This window comes from Patagioenas fasciata, chromosome 33 (genome assembly GCF_037038585.1).
Source record: "Patagioenas fasciata isolate bPatFas1 chromosome 33, bPatFas1.hap1, whole genome shotgun sequence".
Lineage (NCBI taxonomy): Eukaryota > Metazoa > Chordata > Aves > Columbiformes > Columbidae > Patagioenas > Patagioenas fasciata.
In genome coordinates, this window is record NC_092552.1 from 207,993 (window position 1) to 230,208 (window position 22,216).

General features: G+C 69.3%; 1 protein-coding gene across 1 annotated transcript; it reads right to left on the reverse strand.

Annotated features, from left to right (window-relative positions):
• Positions 1 to 436: 436 nt before the first annotated feature.
• Positions 437 to 21,856, reverse strand: AXL (AXL receptor tyrosine kinase). Its single transcript, XM_071800849.1, has 20 exons — positions 21,448 to 21,856; positions 19,628 to 19,883; positions 18,627 to 18,727; positions 17,064 to 17,246; positions 16,333 to 16,413; positions 16,118 to 16,233; positions 14,349 to 14,541; positions 13,587 to 13,726; positions 12,653 to 12,806; positions 12,335 to 12,364; positions 11,885 to 12,008; positions 10,295 to 10,377; positions 9,200 to 9,295; positions 8,132 to 8,209; positions 6,258 to 6,347; positions 5,279 to 5,403; positions 4,560 to 4,669; positions 3,244 to 3,502; positions 2,150 to 2,286; positions 437 to 1,514 (listed from the first exon to the last, which is right to left on the reverse strand). Exons 1-20 carry the CDS (start codon positions 21,518 to 21,520, stop codon positions 1,232 to 1,234), a joined length of 2,712 nt encoding a protein of 903 aa, XP_071656950.1. The 5' UTR covers positions 21,521 to 21,856; the 3' UTR covers positions 437 to 1,231.
• Positions 21,857 to 22,216: the final 360 nt, after the last annotated feature.

Below are 22,216 nucleotides of genomic sequence, written 5' to 3' on the forward strand. Positions count from 1 at the left end.
TCCCTCGGGCCAGCGGTCTTGATTGACACGGGGAGAGGGCGGGCGCAGGCGGCCTTCTAGCCAATAGCGATGAGAGCCGTGCCGCGCCCTTCCTGCACTCCCATTGGCTGCTTCCCCGCCTGTCCCTGCCCTCGGGGAAGGGACTCACTTCCCACTGGCTGCTTTCTCAGGGAAGGCGGGGCGAGCTGTGCGCGGCTCTCATTGGTCACCCGGGGGGCGGGCCTGGGGCCGCGCTGCCACCGCCATTGGCTGGAGCCCGGCGGCGTCTGCGCGTGCTACCGCCCCCCGCGCTGCCTAGCAACAAGAGCCGGCCTCCGATTGGTTGGTCGGCGGACAGCGCCGCGTTCCCATTGGCCGAACCCCGAACCCTCGAGCCCTCCCGCCAAAAAAAACCCGCGAAGTCTCGTGCGGGACAAGGGGCTTTATGGGGGTTGGGGGGGGGTGTTACGGGGTCACCCCCCCTCGGGGGTCCCGAAGCGGCGTAAAGTGCGGGGGGGATGGGGGCGTCCGGGGGTGGGGATTGGGGGGTCTGGCCTTGGGGGGGGGTCCCAGTCTTTGGGGGGGGCAGCGCGATGCTCCAGTATCTGGGTGTGGGGGGGTCCCTCCTTCGGGGGGGGGGTCCCGTGTACCTTTGGGGGGGTCCCAACCTTTAGGGGGGTCCCCAAGATGCTCCAGTACCTGGGGGGGTCCCAACATTTGGGGGGGGTCCCCATTATGCCATTATACCTGGGGGGGGGGTCTCAACCTTTGGGGGGTCCCCAAGATGCTCCAGTACCTGGGGGGGTCCCCAACCTCGGGGAGGGGGTGTCCCGTGTACCTGGGGGGGTCCCAACCTTTGGGGGGTCCCCACTATGCCCTTATACCTGGGGGGGACCCCAAAATGCTCCAGTACCTGGGGGGTCCCAACCTTTGGGGAGGGTCCCCATTATGCCCTTATACCTGGGTGGGGTCCCTGCTATTTGGGGGGGTCCCCGGGATACCCCAGGACCTGGGGGGGGTCCCTGCTATTTGGGGGGGTCCCTGGGATACCCCAGGACCTGGGGGGGTCCCTGCTATTTGGGGGGGTCCCCGGGATACCCCGGTACCTGGGGGGGTCCCTGCTATTTGGGGGGGTCCCCGGGATACCCCGGTACCTGGGGGGGTCCCGCCCCGGGGGGGTGACCCCGGCTCCACGGAGCTGGGGGGGGGTCCCTGGCAGTGGTGCGGCTGGGGGGGGGGGGAGGGGTCCCACTCACGCCCCCTCCTCCGAGCGCGCGGGGGGGTCCCCGGGGGGGTCCCCGGGGGGGGGCGGGCAGAGCACGTAGCGCCCGGGCCCCCCCTCGGGCGGGGGCGGGGCCGGGGGGGGCGGTTTGTGCGCGGGGGGGCCCGCGGCCGCCCCCCCCCGCTCCATGTTGACGTAGAGGGGGTCGGGGGGGGGCAGCCCCCGCAGCGCCGCCCCCAGCGCCCCCCCCAGCTCCTCGAACGTGGGGCGGGCCCGGGGGTCCTCGGCCCAGCAGCGCCGCATCAGCTCGTACCTGGGGGGGGAATGGGGGCAATGGTGGGGGCCAAAATGGGGGGGGTCCCCAAAATGGGAGGGGGCCCCAAGAATGGGGGTTCCCCAAGATGGGGCGGGTCCCAAGAATGAGGGGGACCCAAAATGGGAGGGGGCCCCAAGAATGGGGGTTCCCCAAAATGGGGGGGTCCCCAATAATGAGGGGGACCCAAAATGGGGGGGGGCCCAAGAATGGGGGTTCAGGAATAGGGGGGGTTGGGGGGGTCCCGGGGGTCCTGGGCTCAGCAGCATCAGCTTGGGGGGGGGGGTCCCAGAATGGGGGCGGTGCCCAATAATGGGGGGGGTCAGGAGTTCACGTGGGGTCAGGAACAGGGGGGGTTTGGGGGTCTCAGGGGTCTGGGGGGGTCGGGGGTTCTGGGGGGGTCATGGGGATCAGGGGGGTTTGGGGGTCAGGGGTTCAAGGGGAGTTTTGGGGGTTCGGGGGGGGGTCAGGTGACTCACAGCGCGGGGGGGCAGCCCGGGGGGTTCGGGGGGGTCAGGAGGTTTTGGGGTCACTCCCAGCGCGGGGGGGCAGCCCGGGGGGGTCAGGGGGTTTCGGGGTGACTCCCAGCGCGGGGGGGCAGCCCGGGGGGGTCAGGGGGTTTCGGGGTGACTCACAGCGCGGGGGGGCAGCCCGGGGGGGCGCGCAGGCGGTGCCCCCCCCGCAGGAACGGCAGCACCTCGCTGTTCTCCAGCCCGGGGTAGGGGGTCTGGCCCCGCGCCGCGATCTCCCACATGGTGACCCCGAACGACCACTGGGGGGCAGCGGGTCAGCGGGACCCCCCCATAACCCACTGCACCCCAATAACCCACATGGTGACCCCGAACGACCACTGGGGGGCAGCGGGTCAGCGGGACCCCCCCATAACCCACGGAACCCCAATAACCCACATGGTGACCCCGAACGACCACTGGGGGGCAGCGGGTCAGCGGGACCCCCCCATAACCCACGGAACCCCAATAACCCACATGGTGACCCCGAACGACCACTGGGGGGCAGCGGGTCAGCGGGACCCCCCCATAACCCACGGAACCCCAATAACCCACATGGTGACCCCGAACGACCACTGGGGGGCAGCGGGTCAGCGGGACCCCCCCATAACCCACGGAACCCCAATAACCCACATGGTGACCCCGAACGACCACTGGGGGGCAGCGGGTCAGCGGGACCCCCCCATAACCCACGGAACCCCAATAACCCACCGACCCCCCAATAACCCCCGGGGACCCCCGAATGACCACTGGGGGGGCACCGGATGAACGGGACCCCCAATAACCCACTGGCCCCCCAATAACCCCACTGACCCCCCAATAACCCCACTGACCCCCCGGGACCCCCAATAACCCACCGACCCCCCAATAACCCCACCGACCCCCCGGGACCCCCAATAACCCACTGACCCCCCAATAACCCCACTGACCCCCCGGGACCCCCAATAACCCACTGACCCCCCAATAACCCCACCGACCCCCCGGGACCCCCAATAACCCACTGACCCCCCAATAACCCCACCGACCCCCCCAGAACCCCTGGAACCCTGGAATATTGGGGTTCAGGTTGGGATTCAGGTTTGGGGTTCAGGGCTCTCAGGTATTTTGGGGTCCAGTTTTGGGGTTCGGGGGGGTCAGTTTTGGGGGGTCCCTCACCACGTCACTCTTGGTGCTGTACAGGTGTTGGGGTTCGGGGGGGTCGGTTTTGGGGGGTCCCTCACCACGTCACTCTTGGTGCTGTAGACCCTCCGGGCCAGCGACTCCAGCGCCACCCACTTGACGGGGACGGGGGCGGCGCCCCCCTGCTGGTACCAGGGCCCCCTGTCCCCGGTGGCCCCCGTGACGTCACCGCCGCTCCCTGTGACGTCATCGCCGTCCCCCGTGACGTCATCGCCGTCCCCCGTGACGTCACCGCCCCCCGGGCTCAGCTGCCGGGACAGCCCGAAGTCGGAGACCAGCACGCGCAGGGACTCATCCAGCCTGGGGACAGGGACAGTGTCACCATTGTCACCATTGTCACCACTGTCACCATTGTCCCCATTGTCACCATTGTCACCCCACACCAGCACCCGCAGGGACTCATCCAGCCTGGGGACAGTGACAGTGTCACCATTGTCACCACTGTCACCATTGTCACCATTGTCACCCCACACCAGCACCCGCAGGGACTCATCCAGCCTGGGGACAGTGACAGTGTCACCATTGTCACCATTGTCACCACTGTCACCCCACACCAGCACCCGCAGGGACTCATCCAGCCTGGGGACAGTGACGGTGTCACCATTGTCACCATTGTCACCACTGTCACCATTGTCCCCATTGTCCCCATTGTCACCATTGTCACCCCATACCCGGTGTCCCCCTGTCCCTGTGTCACCCCACACCCAGTGTCCCCTTGTCCCTGTGTCCCCCCATGTCCCCCATGGCCCCCTTATCCCCATGTCCCCTGCCCACCCATGTGTCCCCATGTCCCCCCTGTCCCCCCACATCCCAATGTCCCCATTGTCCCCATGTCCCACATGCAGTTCCACGCCACCAGGTCCCTGTCCCATGTCCCCATGTCCCATGTTCCCATGTCCCACGTCCCCATGCCCCCCATGTCCCCATGTCCCCCATGCAGTTCTGTGCCACCAGGTCCCCTGTCCCCATGTCCCATGTACCCCTGTCCCCCCACGTTGTCCCCATGTCCTCCCATGTCCCCCCATGTCCCCATGTTGTCCCCATGTTGTCCCCATGTCCCCCCATTGTCCCCACGTTGTCCCCATGTCCCACATGCAGTTCCACGCGACCAGGTCCCTGTCCCATGTCCCCATGTCCCATGTCCCCATGTCCCCAGTGTCCCCATGTCCCCCATGTCCCCATGTCCCATGTCCCATGTCCCCACTGTCCCCACATTGTCCCCATGTCCCACACGCAGTTCCGCGCCGCCAGGTCCCTGTCCCATGTCCCCATGTCCCATGTCCCATGTCCCCATGTCCCCATGTCCCATGTCCCCATGTCCCATGTCCCATGTCCCCACGTTGTCCCCATGTCCCACATGCAGTTCCGCGCCGCCAGGTCCCTGTGCACGAGGTTCCTGCGGCTCAGGTAGCTCATCCCGGCGGCGATGTCGGCCATGAACCCCACGAGCTGGCGGGGGGGCAGCACCTGGGACCCCCCCATGGACCCCGCGTTAGAACCCCCATGGACCCCATGGACCCCATGGACCCCACGAGCTGACGGGGGGGCAGCACCTGGGACCCCCATGGACCCCCCGTTAGAACCCCCATGGACCCCATGGACCCCATGGACCCCACGAGCTGACGGGGGGGCAGCACCTGGGACCCCCATGGACCCCCCATTAGAACCCCCATGGACCCCCACTAGAACCCTCATATACCCCATGGACCCCCATCAGAATCCCCATGGACCCCCCATTAGAACCCCCATGGACCCCCCCATTAGAACCCTCATATACCCCATGGACCCCCCATGGATCCCAGGAGCTGCTGGGGGTGCAGGAACTGGGGACCCCCATGGACCCCCTATGGACCCCCGGACCCACTCAGCCCCCCCAAATCCCCCAGCCCCCCAGACCCCCCCAAACCCCTCAGACCCCCCAGACCCCCCTGAACCCCCCCGACCCACTCAGTCCCCCCAAGCCCCCAGCCCCTCAGCCCCCCCCAGTTCCCCAAAGCCCCCCAGCTCCTCCAAACCCCCCAGCCCCCCCGGACCCTCCAGCCCCCCCGGCCCCCCCCCAGCCCCGCCCCCACTGACCAGGGGCCGCTCCCCCAGGCGCGTGAGCTGCAGGAAGCTGTGCAGGTCCCCGTGGGCCATGAACGGCAGCAGCACGACGGGGGCGGGGAGCCCCCCCGGGGGACCCCAGCCCTGCAGGGACACCCCTGACCCCCCATTGAGCACCCTGAGCCCCCATTGAACACCCTGAGCCCCCCCGGGGGACCCCAGCCCTGCAGGGACACCCCTGACCCCCCATTGAGCACCCTGAGCCCCCATTGAACACCCTGAGCCCCCCCGGGGGACCCCAGCCCTGCAGGGACACCCCTGACCCCCCATTGAACACCCTGAGCCCCCATTGAACACCCTGAGCCCCCCGGGGACCCCAGCCCTGCAGGGACACCCCTGACCCCCCATTGAACACCCTGGCCCCCCCTGGCCCCCCCGGCCCCCCCTGACACCCCTGACCCCCATGTCCCCATTCCCCCAGGGGTGTCCCCCCGTCCCCCCCGTCCCCGGTGTCCCCGGTGTCCCCACGTCCCCTGCCCCTTGTCCCCCTGTTCCCTCCCCTGTCCCCATGTCCCAATGTCCCCCCGTCCCCCCCATCCCCCGGTGTCCGCATGTCCCCATTCCCCCCGGTGTCCCCCCATGTCCCCATGTCCCCATTCCCCCAGGGGTGTCCCCATGTCCCCATTTTCCCCGGTGTCCCCCCATGTCCCCATGTCCCCATTCCCCTCGGTGTCCCCCCATGTCCCCCCCCGTCCCCGGTGTCCCCCCGGTGTCCCCATTCCCCCCGGTGTCCCCCCATGTCCCCACGTCCCCGTTCCCCCTGGTGTCCCCCCCGTCCCCGGTGTCCCCCGGTGTCCCCATTCCCCCCGGTGTCCCCCCATGTCCCCGGTGTCCCCATGTCCCCATTCCCCCCGGTGTCCCCCCATGTCCCCGGTGTCCCCATGTCCCCATTCCCCCCGGTGTCCCCCCCGCCCCCGGTGTCCCCCGGTGTCCCCGGTGTCCCCGTCCCCACCGATGAGCCGCATGACGTTGGGGTGGTCGAACTCCTTCATGCGAACGGCCTCGCTCAGGAAGCTCTGCAGGGCCCCCCGGGACACGGGCACTGCGGACACACGGACATGGGACACGGGACAGACGGACGGACATGGGACAGACACGGGCACTGCGGACACACGGACAGCGTGGGACAGACGGACGGACAGACAGCGTGGGACAGACACGGGCACTGCGGACACTCACAGGTGACACAGGTGACACAGGTGACACTCACAGGGGACACAGGTGACATTCACGGGTGACACTCACGGGGGACACGGGTGACATGGGTGACACGGGTGACACAGGGGCACTCACAGGTGACACAGGTGACACGGGGGACACTCACGGGTGACACAGGTGACACTCACGGGTGACACTCATAGGTGACACGGGTGACACAGGGGACACTCACGGGTGACACTCACGGGTGACACTCACAGGTGACACGGGTGACACTGACAGGGGACACTCACGGGTGACACTCACAGGGGACATGGGTGACACAGGGGACAGGGGTGACACTGACAGGGGACAGGGGTGACACAGGGGACACGGGTGACACTGACTGACAGGGGACAGGGGTGACACTCACGGGTGACACTGACGGGTGACACTCACGGGTGACACAGGGGACACTCACGGGTGACACTGACGGGTGACACTCACGGGTGACACAGGGGACACTCACGGGTGACACTGACGGGTGACACTCACGGGTGACACAGGGGACACTCACGGGTGACACTGACGGGTGACACTCACGGGTGACACAGGGGACACTCACGGGTGACACTCACGGGTGACACTCACGAGTGACACTCACGGGTGGCACTCACAGGTGACACTCACGGGTGACACAGGGGACACGGGTGACACTCACGGGTGACACTCACGGGTGACACTCACGGGTGACACAGGGGACACTCACGGGTGGCACTCATGGGTGACACTCACGGGTGACACTCACGGGTGACACAGGGGACACTCACGGGTGACACTCACGGGTGACACTCACGAGTGACACTCACGGGTGGCACTCATGGGTGACACTCACGGGTGACACTCACGGGTGACACAGGGGACACTCACGGGTGGCACTCACGGGTGACACTCATGGGTGACACTCATGGGTGACACTCACGGGTGACACAGGGGACACTCACGAGTGACACTCACGGGTGGCACTCACGGGTGACACTCACGGGTGACACTCACGGGTGACACAGGGGACACTCACGGGTGGCACTCACGGGTGACACTCACGGGTGACACTCACGGGTGACACAGGGGACACTCACGGGTGACACTCACGGGTGACACTCACGGGTGACACAGGGGACACGGGTGACACTCACGGGTGACACAGGGGACACTCACGGGTGACACTCACAGGTGACACTCACGGGTGACACTCACGGGTGACACAGGGGACACTCACGGGTGACACTCACGGGTGACACTCACGGGTGACACAGGGGACACTCACGGGTGACACAGGGGACACTCACGGGTGACACTCACGGGTGACACAGGGGACACTCACGGGTGACACTCACGGGTGACACTCACGGGTGACACAGGGGACACTCACGGGTGACACTCACGGGTGACACTCACGGGTGACACTCACGGGTGACACAGGTGACACTCATGGGTGACACTCACAGGTGACACAGGGGACACTCACGGGTGACACTCACGGGTGACACAGGGGACACTCACGGGTGACACTCACGGGTGACACTCACAGGTGACACTCACGGGTGACACTCACGGGTGACACTCACGGGTGACACTGACGGGTGACACTCACGGGTGACACAGGTGACACTCACGTGCGCCACTCACCCTTCATGGTCTTGACGGCCACCCTGAGGACCCCGCGGGGGTGGCTGAGCTGCCCCTCCAGCACCGAGCAGAACTCCCCTGGGGACACGGGGTCAGGGGTCACCCGCGGGGTCACGGGGTCACGGGGGACATGGGGACACCCCATTGGGCACACGGGTCACAGGGTCAGGGGGACACCCCATTGGGGACATGGGGTCATGGGGGACACCCCACAGGGACACGGGGGACACGGGGACACCCACGGGGTCATGGGGAACATGGGGTCACCCCACGGGGACACCCTGAGCTGGGGACACCCCCATGGGGACACCCTGACCCGGGGGGGACACCCAAACTGGGGACACCCCCATGGGGGACACCCTGACCCGGGGGGGACACCCAAACTGGGGACACCCCCATGGGGACACCCTGACCCGGGGGGGACACCCAAACTGGGGACACCCCCATGGGGGACACCCTGACCCGGGGGGGACACCCAAACTGGGGACACCCCCATGGGGACACCCTGACCCGGGGGGGACACCCAAACTGGGGACACCCCCATGGGGGACACCCCAAAGTGGGGGGGACACCCCCACTGGGGACACCCTGAGCTGGGGGGGACACCCCTGTGGGGGACACCCTGATTTGGGGGACACCCCCACTTTGGGGGGGACACCCCTATGGGGGACACCCCGGGTTGGGGGGACACCCTGAGTTGGGGGGGACACCCCCATTGGGGACACCCTGATTTGGGGGACACTTCGAGTAGGGGGGACACCCCTATGGGGGACACCCTGGTTTGGGGGGACATCCCAAGTTGGGGGGACACCCTGATTTGGGGGGACACCCTGATTTGGGGAACACCCCTATGGGGGACACCCCGATTTGGGGGACGCCCCGGTTTGGGGGATGCCCTGGTTTGGGGGACGCCCCGGTTTGGGGGACGCCCTGGTTTGGGGGGACGCCCCGGTTTGGGGGACACCCCGATTGGGGGGACACCCCGATTTGGGGGACGCCCTGGTTTGGGGGACACCCCGATTTGGGGGACACCCCGGTTTGGGGGACGCCCCGATCTGGCGCACGCACCCTCTCCCAGCGCCTTCCCCAGCGCCAGGCGCCGCGGCTCCAGCACCACGTCCCGCAGCTTCTCCCGCAGCTCCGCGCTCACGCCCAAACGCGCCACTGCCGCCGCACACCGGGTCACCGCGTCACCCACGGGTCACCCACGGGTCACCCACGGGTCACCGCGTCACCCACGGGTCACCCACGGGTCACCCACGGGTCACCGCGTCACCCACGGCTCACCCACGGGTCACCCACGGGTCACCGCGTCACCCACGGGTCACCCACGGGTCACCGGGTCACCCACGGGTCACCCACGGGTCACCCGGGTCGTCCCAGGGCACCCGAGGTCACCCGGACACCCACGGGTCACCCAAGGTCACTCGAGGTCGCCCGGACACCCACGGGTCACCACGTCACCCATGGGTCACCCACGGGTCACCCGAGGTCACCCGAGGTCACAGGGATACCACGGGTCATCCCGGGTCATCCCGGGTCACCCACCGGTCACCCAGACACCCACAGGTCACCCATGGGTCACCACGGGTCACCAGGACACCCACGGGTCACCGCGGGTCACCGTGGGTCATCCCAGGTCACCACGGGTCACATGGACACCCACGGGTCACCACGGGACAACACGGGTCACCCGAGGTCACCCGAGGTCACCGGACACCCCCAGGTCACCCGAGGTCACAGGGACACCCGTGGGTCACCCTGGGTCACTGGGACACAACCGGGTCATCCATGGGTCATCCACGGGTCACCAGGACACCCATGGGACACCCTGGGTCAGCCTGGGTCACCAGGACACCCATGGGTCACCCACGGGTCACCCCAGGTCACCCCGGATCACTGGGTCACGCCAGGTCACCGGGTCACCCCAGGTCACCGGGACACCCTGGGTCACCAGGACACCCAGAGGTCACCCTGGGTCACCCCAGGACCGCGGCACCGGGGGTGGGTGGGGGGACAAGGGGACACTGGTTGGGGACAGAGGGACCGGGGACAGGGGACATGGGGACACGGGGACAGGGGCCAGGGGACATTGGGGACACGGGGCCAGGGGACACGGGGACATTGGGGACACGGGGACACTGGGGACACGGGGACACTCACGCGTGGCCTGCGTGCTGCGGCGGCTGTAGGAGCTGCGGACCCGGTACCGGACCAGGGGCTCCCCCCGCGGGGCAAACGCCTCCCTGGGGACATGGGGACACCGTGGGGACACCGCGGGGACACCATGGGGACACCATGGGGACATCATGGGGACAGGGACACCGTGGGGACACCGTGGGGACACCATGGGGACAGGAACACCGTGGGGACACCGTGGGGACAGGGACACCGTGGGAACACCATGGGGACACCGCGGGGACACCATGGGGACATCATGGGGATAGGGACACCATGGGGACAGGGACACCATGGGGACACCATGGGGACACCATGGGGACACCGTGGGGACAGGGACACCATGGGGACAGGGACACCGTGGGGACACCGTGGGGACAGGGACACCGTGGGGACAGGGACACCATGGGGATACCGTGGGGACACCGTGGGGACAGGGACACCATGGGGACAGGGACACTGTGGGGACACCGTGGGGACACCGTGGGGACACCATGGGGACAGGGACACCGTGGGGACACCGTGGGGACAGGGACACCGTGGGGACAGGGACACCGTGGGGACACCGTGGGGACACTGTGGGGACAGGGACACCGTGGGGACAGGGACACCGTGGGGACACCGTGGGGACACCGTGGGGACAGGGACACCATGGGGACACCATGGGGACAGGGACACCGTGGGGACACCGTGGGGACACCATGTGGACACCATGGGGACAGGGACACTGAGGGGGAACACAGGGTGACCCGGGGGTGACAGGGGGTGACCTGGGGGTGACACGGAGTGACCCAGAGTGACAGAGGGGTGACGGGGGGGTGACACAGGGGGTGACACGGGAGGTGACAGGGAGGGTGACGAGGGGGGTGATGCGGGGTGACGGAGGGGTGACAGGGGGTGACCTGGGCGTGACGGAGGGGGTGACAATGGGTGACATGGGGGTGACAGGGGGGGTGATGCGGAGTAACGGGGGCAGTGACCCGGGGGTGACAGGGGGGGTGACAGGGGGGGTGACAGGGGGGGTGACGGGGGTGACGGGGGTGACGGGGGTGACGGGGGGGTGATGGGGGGTGACGGGGGGGTGACAGGGGTGACAGGGGGGGTGACAGGGGGGGTGACAGGGGGGGTGACAGGGGTGACGGGGGTGACGGGGGTGACGGGGGGGTGATGGGGGGTGATGGGGGGGTGACAGGGGGGGTGACAGGGGGGGTGACAGGGGTGACGGGGGTGACGGGGGTGACGGGGGGGTGATGGGGGGTGACGGGGGGGTGACAGGGGGGGTGACAGGGGGGGTGACAGGGGTGACGGGGGTGACAGGGGGGGTGACAGGGGGGGTGACAGGGGGGGTGACAGGGGTGACAGGGGTGACGGGGGTGACAGGGGGGGTGATGGGGGGTGACGGGGGGGTGACAGGGGTGACAGGGGGGGTGACAGGGGTGACAGGGGGGGTGATGGGGGGGTGACGGGGGGGTGACAGGGGTGACAGGGGGGGTGACAGGGGTGACAGGGGGGGTGATGGGGGGGTGACAGGGGGGGTGACAGGGGTGACGGGGGTGACGGGGTCCCCTTGCTCACCCGAACCGGGTCTCCTTGCGCCGTCGCCGCGCGGCCACCACCCCCAGAGCCAGCGCCAGCGCGGCCACCGCGGCCACGGCCACCAGGGCCACCAACCAGCCCGGGGACAGCGCCGGGGCCACCACTGCGGGGACACGGACATGGGGACATGGGGACATGGGGACACCAACCAGCCCGGGGACAGCGCCGGGGCCACCACTGCGGGGACACGGACATGGGGACATGGGGACATGGGGACACCCCTGGGGACACTGGGGACACCCCTGGGGACGTGGTCCGGGGACAACCCTGGGGTCATCCCATGTCCCCCCGTCACCTCTGTCCTCCCTGTCCCCAATGTCCCCCCATTCCCAATGTCCCCCCATCCCCTCTGTCCTCCCTGTCCCCAATGTCCCTCCATCCCCTCTGTCCCCAATGTCCCCCCTGTCCCCAATGTCCCCTCAGTCTCACCTGGCTGCGTCTCCAGGGGGGTCTCTCCAGCTGTGGGGACATTGGGGACATCAGGACATGGGGGTGATGGGGACATAGGGGTGATGGGGACATTGGGGTGATGGGGACATGGGGTCATGGGGACATTGGGGACATTGAGGTGATGGGGATGTTGGGGTGCTGGGGACATTGGGGACATGGGGACACTGGGGTCATGGGGTGCTGGGGACATTGGGGACATGGGGACACTGGGGCCACTGGGGTCATGGGGTGCTGGGGACATGGGGGCCGTTGGGGCCGTTGGGGCCGTTGGGGCCGTTGGGGCGCGCGGGGACTCACGGGGGGGCAGCAGCACCGGGGGGCTCCAGGGCCCGTCCCCTCCCCCGCTGTAGGGGGCCACGCGCACCCAGAGCCCCCCGGGGGACATCGGGGACATCGGGGACAGGGACAGGTCCAGGGTGGCCTCCAGCGCCAGCCCCACGTCCAGCAGCACCTGCGGACAGACGGACAGCGACGTGGGGACAGGGACAGGGGACAGGGACATGGGGACAGGGACAGACGGACAGCGGCGTGGGGACAGGGACAGGGGACAGGGACAGACGGACAGCGACGTGGGGACAGGGACAGGGGACAGGGACATGGGGACATGGGGACAGACGGACAGGGGACATGGGACAGTGACATGGGGACAGGGGACAGACGGACAGGGGACATGGGACATGCTAACATACGGACAGGGGACAAATGGGACATGGGGACATTGGGGACATGGGGACACTGGGGACATGGAGGGGAAATGGGGACATGGGAACAAGTGGGACATGGGGACATTGGGGACATTGGGGACAGACGGGACAGGGGACATGGGGACAAGTGGGGACGGGGGACATGGGGACAAATGGGACATGGGGGGAAATGGGGACAGTGGGGTGCAATGGGGAGCAATGGGGTGCAATGGGTGCAATGGGGAGCAATGGGGAGCAATGGGGTGCAATGGGTGCAATGGGGTGCAATGGGGTGCAATGGGGTGCAATGAGTGCAATGGGTGCAATGGGGTGCAATGGGGTGCAATGGGTGCAATGGGGTGCAATGGGGTACAATGGGGTGCAATGGGGGTACAATGGGGTGCAATGGGGGTGCAATGGGGTGCAATGGGGGTACAATGGGGTGCAAGGGGTGCAATGGGGTGCAATGGGGGTACAATGGGGTGCAATGGGTGCAATGGGGTGCAATGGGGTGCAAGGGTGCAAGGGTGCAAGGGGTGGGGCCCCACCTCGGGGCCGCGCCCCCCCCGGTAGCCCAGCCGGTAGCCGCGGATCAGCGCGTTTTGGGGGTCCCGGGGCGCCCCCCAGCGCACGTGGGCCCGAGGCCCCTCCCACCGCACCGTCACGTTCTCGGGGGGCGACGCCGGCGCTGGGGGGCGGGGTCAGGGGACCCAGGCATCCGGGGCCTGGATCCCCCGCCCACAGGGACCCCGCCCCCCACCAGCCCCATATCCCATGGGGACCCCCATATCCGGCCCCTCCCCCCCAGCCCCACGGGGACCCCCCAGCCCCCCACTGACCCCCCCAGACCCATAACAGCCCCCCAGCCCCATGGGGACACCCCCAGCCCCATAATCCCCCCAACCCCATAACCCCCCAGCCCCACAGGGACCCCCCAGTCCCCCACTGATCCCCCCAGACCCATAACAACCCCCCAGCCCCATGGGGACACCCCCAGCCCCATAACCCCCAACCCCATAACCCCCCAGCCCCACAGGGACCCCGCAGCCCCATAACCACCCCCAGCCCCATAACCCCCCCCAGCCCCACAAGCCCCCAGCCCCATAACCCCCCCAGCCCCATAACCCCCACCCCCAGCCCCCATCCCGCACTCACGGCCCTCGGCGGTGGCCATGGGGACCCAGGGTGCCCAGGGGGAGGTGACACATGGGGACCCCCCCGCCCCATAACCCCCCAGCCCCATAACCCCCCAGCCCCACAGGGACCCCCCCAGCCCCATAACCCCCCCCCAGCCCCCATCCCGCACTCACGGCCCTCGGCGGTGGCCATGGGGACCCAGGGTGCCCATGGGGAGGTGGCGCGGGGGGTCCCGCAGGCCACGCGCACCCGCTGGGCGCTGAGCGCCCGCAGCCCCTGCAGGCGGAGCCCGTGGGGGGGCACGGGCAGCACCCGGCTGAACACGGCCCCCCCCGCCCCGCCGCGCGGCCCCGGCGCCGCCACCGCCTGCGGACACGGAACCGCGTGGGGACACGGAACCGCGTGGGGACACGGGAACCGCATGGGGACACGGGAACCGCGTGGGGACACGGAACCGCGTGGGGACACGGAACCGCGTGGGGACACGGGAACCGCGTGGGGACACGGGAACCGCATGGGGACACGGGAACCGCGTGGGGACACGGAACCGCGTGGGGACACGGAACCGCGTGGGGACACGGGAACCGCGTGGGGACACGGGCACGGGGACATCAGGAACCCCTTGGGGACACGGGAACCGCGTGGGGACACGGAACCGCCTGCGGACACGGAACCGCGTGGGGACACGGAACCGCGTGGGGACACGGGCACGGGGACATCAGGAACCCCCTGGGGACACGGGAACCGCGTGGGGACACGGGAACCGCGTGGGGACATCAGCAACCCCCTGGGGACACGGAACCGCGTGGGGACACGGGAACCGCGTGGGGACATCATGAACCCCCTGGGGACACGGGAACCGCGTGGGGACACGGAACCGCGTGGGGACACGGAACCGCATGGGGACACGGAACCGCGTGGGGACACGGGCACGGGGACATCAGGAACCCCCTGGGGACACGGGAACCGCGTGGGGACACGGGCACGGGGACATCAGGAACCCCTGGGGACACGGGAACCGCGTGGGGACACGGGCACGGGGACATCAGGAACCCCTTGGGGACACGGGAACCGCGTGGGGACACGGGCACGGGGACATCAGGAACCCCCTGGGACACGGGAACCGCGTGGGGACACGGGCACGGGGACATCAGGAACCCCCTGGGGACACGGGAACCGCGTGGGGACACGGGAACCGCATGGGGACACGGGCATGGGGACATCAGGAACCCCTGGGGACACGGGAACCGCGTGGGGACACGGGCATGGGGACATCAGGAACCCCTGGGGACACGGGAACCGCGTGGGGACACGGGCACGGGGACATCAGGAACCCCTGGGGACACGGGAACCGCGTGGGGACACGGGCACGGGGACATCAGGAACCCCCTGGGGACACGGGAACCGCGTGGGGACACGGGAACCGCGTGGGGACATCAGGAACCCCCTGGGGACACGGGAACCGCGTGGGGACACGGGCACGGGGACATCAGGAACCCCCTGGGGACACGGGAACCGCGTGGGGACACGGGCACGGGGACATCAGGAACCCCCTGGGGACACGGGAACCGCGTGGGGACACGGGCACGGGGACATCAGGAACCCCTGGGGACACGGGAACCGCGTGGGGACACGGGAACCGCGTGGGGACACGGGCACGGGGACATCAGGAACCCCCTGGGGACACGGGAACTGCGTGGGGACACGGACACGGGGACACCCCGAGTCCCCTTGGGGACACCCCGACCTTGGGGACACCTTGACCTTGGGGACATGTCCCCCTGCACCCCCATGTTCCCCCACATCCCCCATACCCCCATGTCCCCATGTCCCCATGTCCCCAATGTCCCCATGATGTCCCCATGATGTCCCCATACCTGCACGGTGCAGTGGCTCAGGGGACTGTCCCCATGTCCCCAATGTCCCCATGATGTCCCCATACCTGCACGGTGCAGTGGCTCAGGGGACTGTCCCCGCTGTCCCCCGGCTCCCACGTCACCTCCAGCCAGGTCTGTCCCCGCGCCACCATCCGCAGGTTCCGGGGGGGCTGCGGCACCACTGGGGGCAGCGGGGGCGGGGTGAGGGGGTCCCCCGCGTCCCCCGTGCCCCCGTGTGTCCCCGTGTCCCCCCGTGCCCCCGCGTCCCCGCGTCCCTCACCGGTGACAATGGCGGAGCGCGAGGTGGTGACGCCGCGGGCGTTCTGGGCCTCGCAGGAGAAGGAGCTGCTGTGGGTCAGGCCTGGGGGCAGCGGTGGGGTCAGGGGGTCCCCCAGACCCCATTGTCCCCATCGCCCCCCGTTGTCCCCATCGCCCCCCATCGCCCCCATTGTCCCCATCACCCCCACTGTCCCCATCATCCCCCATCGCCCCCATTGTCCCCATCGCCCCCCATCGGCCCCCATTGTCCCCATCGCCCCCACTGTCCCCATCATCCCCCATCGCCCCCCATTGTCCCCAATACCCCCACCCCCCATTGCCTCCAATGTCCCAAATGTCCCCATTCCCCCATTGCCCCCAATGTCCCCAATACCCCCATTGCCCCCAATACCCCCCATTGCCCCCAATGTCCCAAATGTCCCAAACGCCCCCATTGCCCCAATGTCCCCAATACCCCCCATTGCCCCCAATGTCCCCATTTCCCCCATTGTCCTCAATACCCCCCATTGCCTCTATTGACCCCAATACCCCCAATACCCCCCATTGCCCCCCAATGTCCCCAATGTCCCCATTGCCCCCAATGCCCCCAATGCCCCAGTACCACCCATTGTCCCCATTGCCCCCATTGCCCCCACCATCCCCATCGCCCCCAATGTCCCCATTGCCCCAATACCCCCCATTACCCCAATACCCCCCAATGTCCCCACTGTCCCCACGGCCCCCCGTGCCCACCCTGCACGCTGAGGGTGGAGCGGGCGCCGGGCGGGGCGGGCGGGGGGGGCTCCACGGGGGTCCCATCCTGCAGCCAGCGCAGCCGCACGGGCTCGGGGGGGCCCCGCGCCCCACAGCTCAGGTTGAACGGGGCGCCCACCCCCACCCGCACGTCCCCCGGCTCCTCCACGAACTGCGGCAGCCCTGGGGACATGGGGACAATGGGGGACATGGGGACATGGGGACATGGGGACAATGGGGGGACATGGGGACATGGGGACATGGGGACATGGGGACATGGGGACAATGGGGGGACATGGGGACATGGGGACATGGGGACAATGGGGGGACATGGGGACAGTGGGGACATGGGGGACACAGCTCCTCCACGAACTGCGGCAGCCCTGGGGACAGCGGGACAGGGGGACATGGGGACATGGGGACAATGGGGGACATGGGGACAATGGGGGGACATGGGGGACACAGCTCCTCCACGAACTGCGGCAGCCCTGGGGACAGCGGGACATGGGGACATGGGGACATGGGGACAATGGGGGACATGGGGACAATGGGGGGGACATGGGGACAATGGGGGGGACATGGGGGACACAGCTCCTCCACGAACTGCGGCAGCCCTGGGGACAGCGGGACATGGGGACAGTGGGGACATGGGGACAATGGGGGGGACATGGGGACAATGGGGACAATGGGGACATGGGGACAATGGGGGGGACATGGGGGACACAGCTCCTCCACGAACTGCGGCAGCCCTGGGGACAGCGGGACATGGGGACATGGGGACATGGGGACAATGGGGGACATGGGGACAATGGGGGACATGGGGACAATGGGGGGGACATGGGGGACACAGCTCCTCCACGAACTGCGGCAGCCCTGGGGACAGCGGGACATGGGGACATGGGGACATGGGGACAATGGGGGACATGGGGACAATGGGGGGGACATGGGGGACACAGCTCCTCCACGAACTGCGGCAGCCCTGGGGACAGCGGGACAGGGGGACATGGGGACAGTGGGGACATGGGGGACATGGGGGACATGGGAACATGGGGACGATGGGGGCAGTGGGGGGGACATGGGGATATGGGGGGACATGGGGACAATGGGGACAAGGGGGACATGGGGACAAGGGGACATGGGGACAATGGGGGACATTGGGGACACAGAGGGGACAGCAGGGACAGGGTGACCCCAGCCCTGGGGACACAGGGGGGTCATTGGGGTCCCCTGGGTGCCCCCCACCCATGGGTGCTGTGTCATGGGGGGGGACCCCGGCATGCCCCCCATCCGTGTCATGGAGGGACCCCGGCATGCCCCCCCACCCGTGTCACGGGGGGACCCCGGGGTGCCCCCCACCCACCCGTGTCCCGGGGGTCCCGTGGGTACCCCACCCGTGGGTGCTGTGTCACGGGGGGACCCCGGGGTGCCCCCCCACCCGCATCCCGGGGGTCCCGTGGGTGCCCCACCCGTGGGTGCTGTGTCACGGGGGGACCCCGGGGTGCCCCCCCCCAACCCGTGTCCCGGGGGTCCCGTGGGCGCCCCCCCGTGGGCGCAGCCGCTCACCCGCCAGCTCCAGCAGCGCCGCGGTGGAGAGAACACGAGTGGAGCCCAGGCGCGCCCAGCACTGGTACAGCCCCTCGTCCTCGCGGCGCGCCCGCGGGATGCTGGGGACAGGGGACACCGTGGGGACATCATGGGGACATCGTGGGGACATCATGGGGACATCATGGGGACATCGGGACAATGGGGACATGGGGACAATGAGGACAATGGGGACACGGGACAGGACACAGGATGATGTGACACAGGATAGGGGACACAGGACAGGTGACATGGGATGAAGTGATGGGGACAGGGGACACGGGATACAGGACGATGTGACGGGGGCAGGGGACACAGGACACAATGTGACCTGGACAGGGGGACACGAGGTGACGGGGACAGGAGGACACGGGACACAATGTGACACGGACAGGGGACACGGGACACGATGTGACACAGACAGAGGGACACGAGGTGATGGGGACAGGGGGACACGGGACACAATGTGACACGGACAGGGGACACGGACACGCGGTGTGACACGGACAGGGACACACGATGTGACACGGACAGGGGACAGGGACACACAGTGTGACACGGACAGGGACACACGGTGTGACACAGACAGGGGACAGGGACACACGGTGTGACACGGACAGGGACACACGATGTGACACGGACAGGGACACACGGTGTGCTGGGGACAGGGGACAGGGACACACGGTGTGACACGGACAGGGGACACGGGACACGATGTGACACGGACAGGGACACACGGTGTGCTGGGGACAGGGGACACGGACACACGGTGTGACGCGGACAGGGACACACGGTGTGACACGGACAGGGGACACGGACACACGGTGTGACACGGACAGGGGACAGGGACACACGGTGTGACACGGACAGGGACACACGGTGTGACACAGACAGGGGACACGGGACACGATGTGACGGGGACAGAGGGACACGAGGTGCCGGGGACAGGGCCCACGGGCCAGCCCCCGCCGCTCGGTCGCCACCTGAGCTCGCTGGTCGCCACCCACGTGCGGTCTCCGAGCGGCACCTGCGCTTGGTCGCTGTCCGCGTCCTCCAGGGGGCGCCCGTCCCGCCGCCAGCCCAGCTCGGGGGGGTCCCCGGCGGGGGGGTCCCCGGGGGGGAGGGGGAGGGGGGGGGTCCCCGCGGGGGGGTCCCCGCGGCCCCGCACGCGGCAGCGCAGCCGCACGCGCTCCCCGGGCGCCGCGGTGACGTTGGAGGGGTGCTCCAGGAACCACAGCGCTGCGGGCACGCGCGTCGGGGGCGCCCGGGACCCGCGGGACCCCCGGGACCCCCCGGACACCCAGGGACCCCCGAGATACCCCAGGACACCCACTGACCCCTGGGACCCCCCGGGACCCCGGGACCCCCCCGGACACCCAGGGACCCCCGAGATACCCCAGGACACCCACTGACCCCTGGGACCCCCCGGGACCCCTGGGACCCCCCCGGACACCCACTGACCCCTGGGACACCCCAGGACCCCCCTGAACCCCCCGGGACCCCCCCAGACACCCACTGACCCCCGGGACCCCCAGGGAGCCCTGGGACTCCCCCCGGGACACGCACTGACCCCCGGGACCCCCCGGGACTCCTGGGACCCCCCCGGACACGCACTGACCCCCAGGAGCCCCCTGGGACCCCCGGGACCCCCACTGACCCTCGGGACCCTCTGGGAACCCCCCGGGACACCCACTGACCCCCGGGACCCCCCGGGACTCCTGGGACCCCCCCGGACACGCACTGACCCCCAGGACCCCCCTGGGACCCCCCGGGACACCCACTGACCCACGGGACCCCCCGGGACCCCTGGGACCCTCCCGTACACCCACTGACCCCCGGGACACGCACTGACCTCTGGGACCCCCCCAGGACCCCTCCCGCGGACCCCCACTCCCCATCTCACCCCAAGCCCCCCCCGCTCCACCCCGGGGCTGCCCCCACACAAACGCCCCCCCAAACTGCCCGGGGGGGGGGGGCGCATCGTGTCCCCCCCAACAGCGGGGGCGGGGGGGGGGAGAGGGGGAGTCTGTCCCGGACACCTGGGTCCCCCGGGGGCGTGGGAAGGGAAGCGGGGGGGTCACAGCCCCCCCCCCCCACCGCTCCCCCGGGAGCCTCCAGGCATCCCCGGCATCTGCCCCACGGCCACGGGGCGGGGGGGCCCGGGGGGCCCGGGGACCCGGCGGTGTCACCGCCGCCCCCGCATAACCAGCCCCAGATGTCTGGCGGGGACAGCGGGGACGGGCGGCGGCTCCGGGGCGGGGGGGACAGCGATTTCCCACCCCCGCCCCGCTCCCTGCTGAGGGGGTCAAACCCCGCTATGGGGCAGCGGGGGTAGACGGGGCCGCCCCCGCTATGGGGCAGTTGGGGTAGATGGGGCCGCCCCCGCTATGGGGCAGTTGGGGTAGATGGGTCAAACCCCAAACCCCGTTTTGGGGCAGTTGGGGTAAATGGGGCCGCTCCCGCTATGGGACAGTTGGGGTAGATGGGGTCGCCCCGTTATGGGGCAGTTGGGGTACACGGGGCCGCCCTGGAGCAACTTGGGGGAAACTGAGGCATAATGGAGACTGCCCCCCCAAAAAGCCTCTCCCCAAAGGACCCTCGTTGGACCCCCCAAAAGGGTCTCCCTCCGGGGATCCCTCGGAAAGGTGGCGCCCCCAACCCACCCACTCCCACTCCCCCAAAACCCCCTTTTCTCCCCCCCCTCCACTCCCGCAGCCCTCGGGGTGTCCCCATCCCCCCAACAACGGGTCCCTCGCACAGGGGGTCCCCCCAAACCCCCCCGGCTCCCCGCCCCGGGACTCACCGGGCGGGGCCGGTCCGGACCCCAGCGCAGCGGCCGCCAGCAGCGCCAGCAGCAGCGGAGCGGGGCCCCCCATGGCCGGGACCCCCGGGACCCCCGGTCCGGGAGCGGCCGCGGAGCCGCCGGGCGCAGCCGCGGGGCCGGGCGGGGTTAACGGGGGGAGGAGGAGGAGGAGGGGGACGAAGGCCCCGGGATGGCGGAGGAGGAGGAGGAGGAGGAGAAGTTGCTGCCGGGACGCAGCGACCGCGCCCGAGGGGGATGGGGGGGGATGGGGGGGCGGGGATGGGGCGGGGGGGGCGGGAGCGGCGGGGGCTCGAACCGGGAGCCGAGGGACCGGAGTGGGACCGGGGGATCCGGAGTGGGACCGGGGGACCGGAGTGGGACCGGGGGATCCGGAGTGGGACCGGGGGATCCGGAGTGGGACCGGGGGACCGGAGTGGGACCGGGGGACTGGACTGGAACCGGGGGACCCAGACTGGAACAGGGGGGACCTCAAATTCGACAGGGGGGACCCCAAACTGGGACTGAGGGGATTGAACTGGCTCCTGAGGACCCCAAATTGGACAGGGGGGACCCCAAACTGGGACTGAGGGGATTGAACTGGCTCCTGAGGACCCCAAATTGAGACAGGGGGGACCCCAAACTGGGCCCAGTGGACCCCAAACTGGGACTGGGGTGATTGAACTGGCTCCTGGGGACCCCAAATTGAGACAGGGGAGACCCCAAATTGGGACCGGGGGGACCCCAAACTGGGCCCAGGGGCCCCAAACCA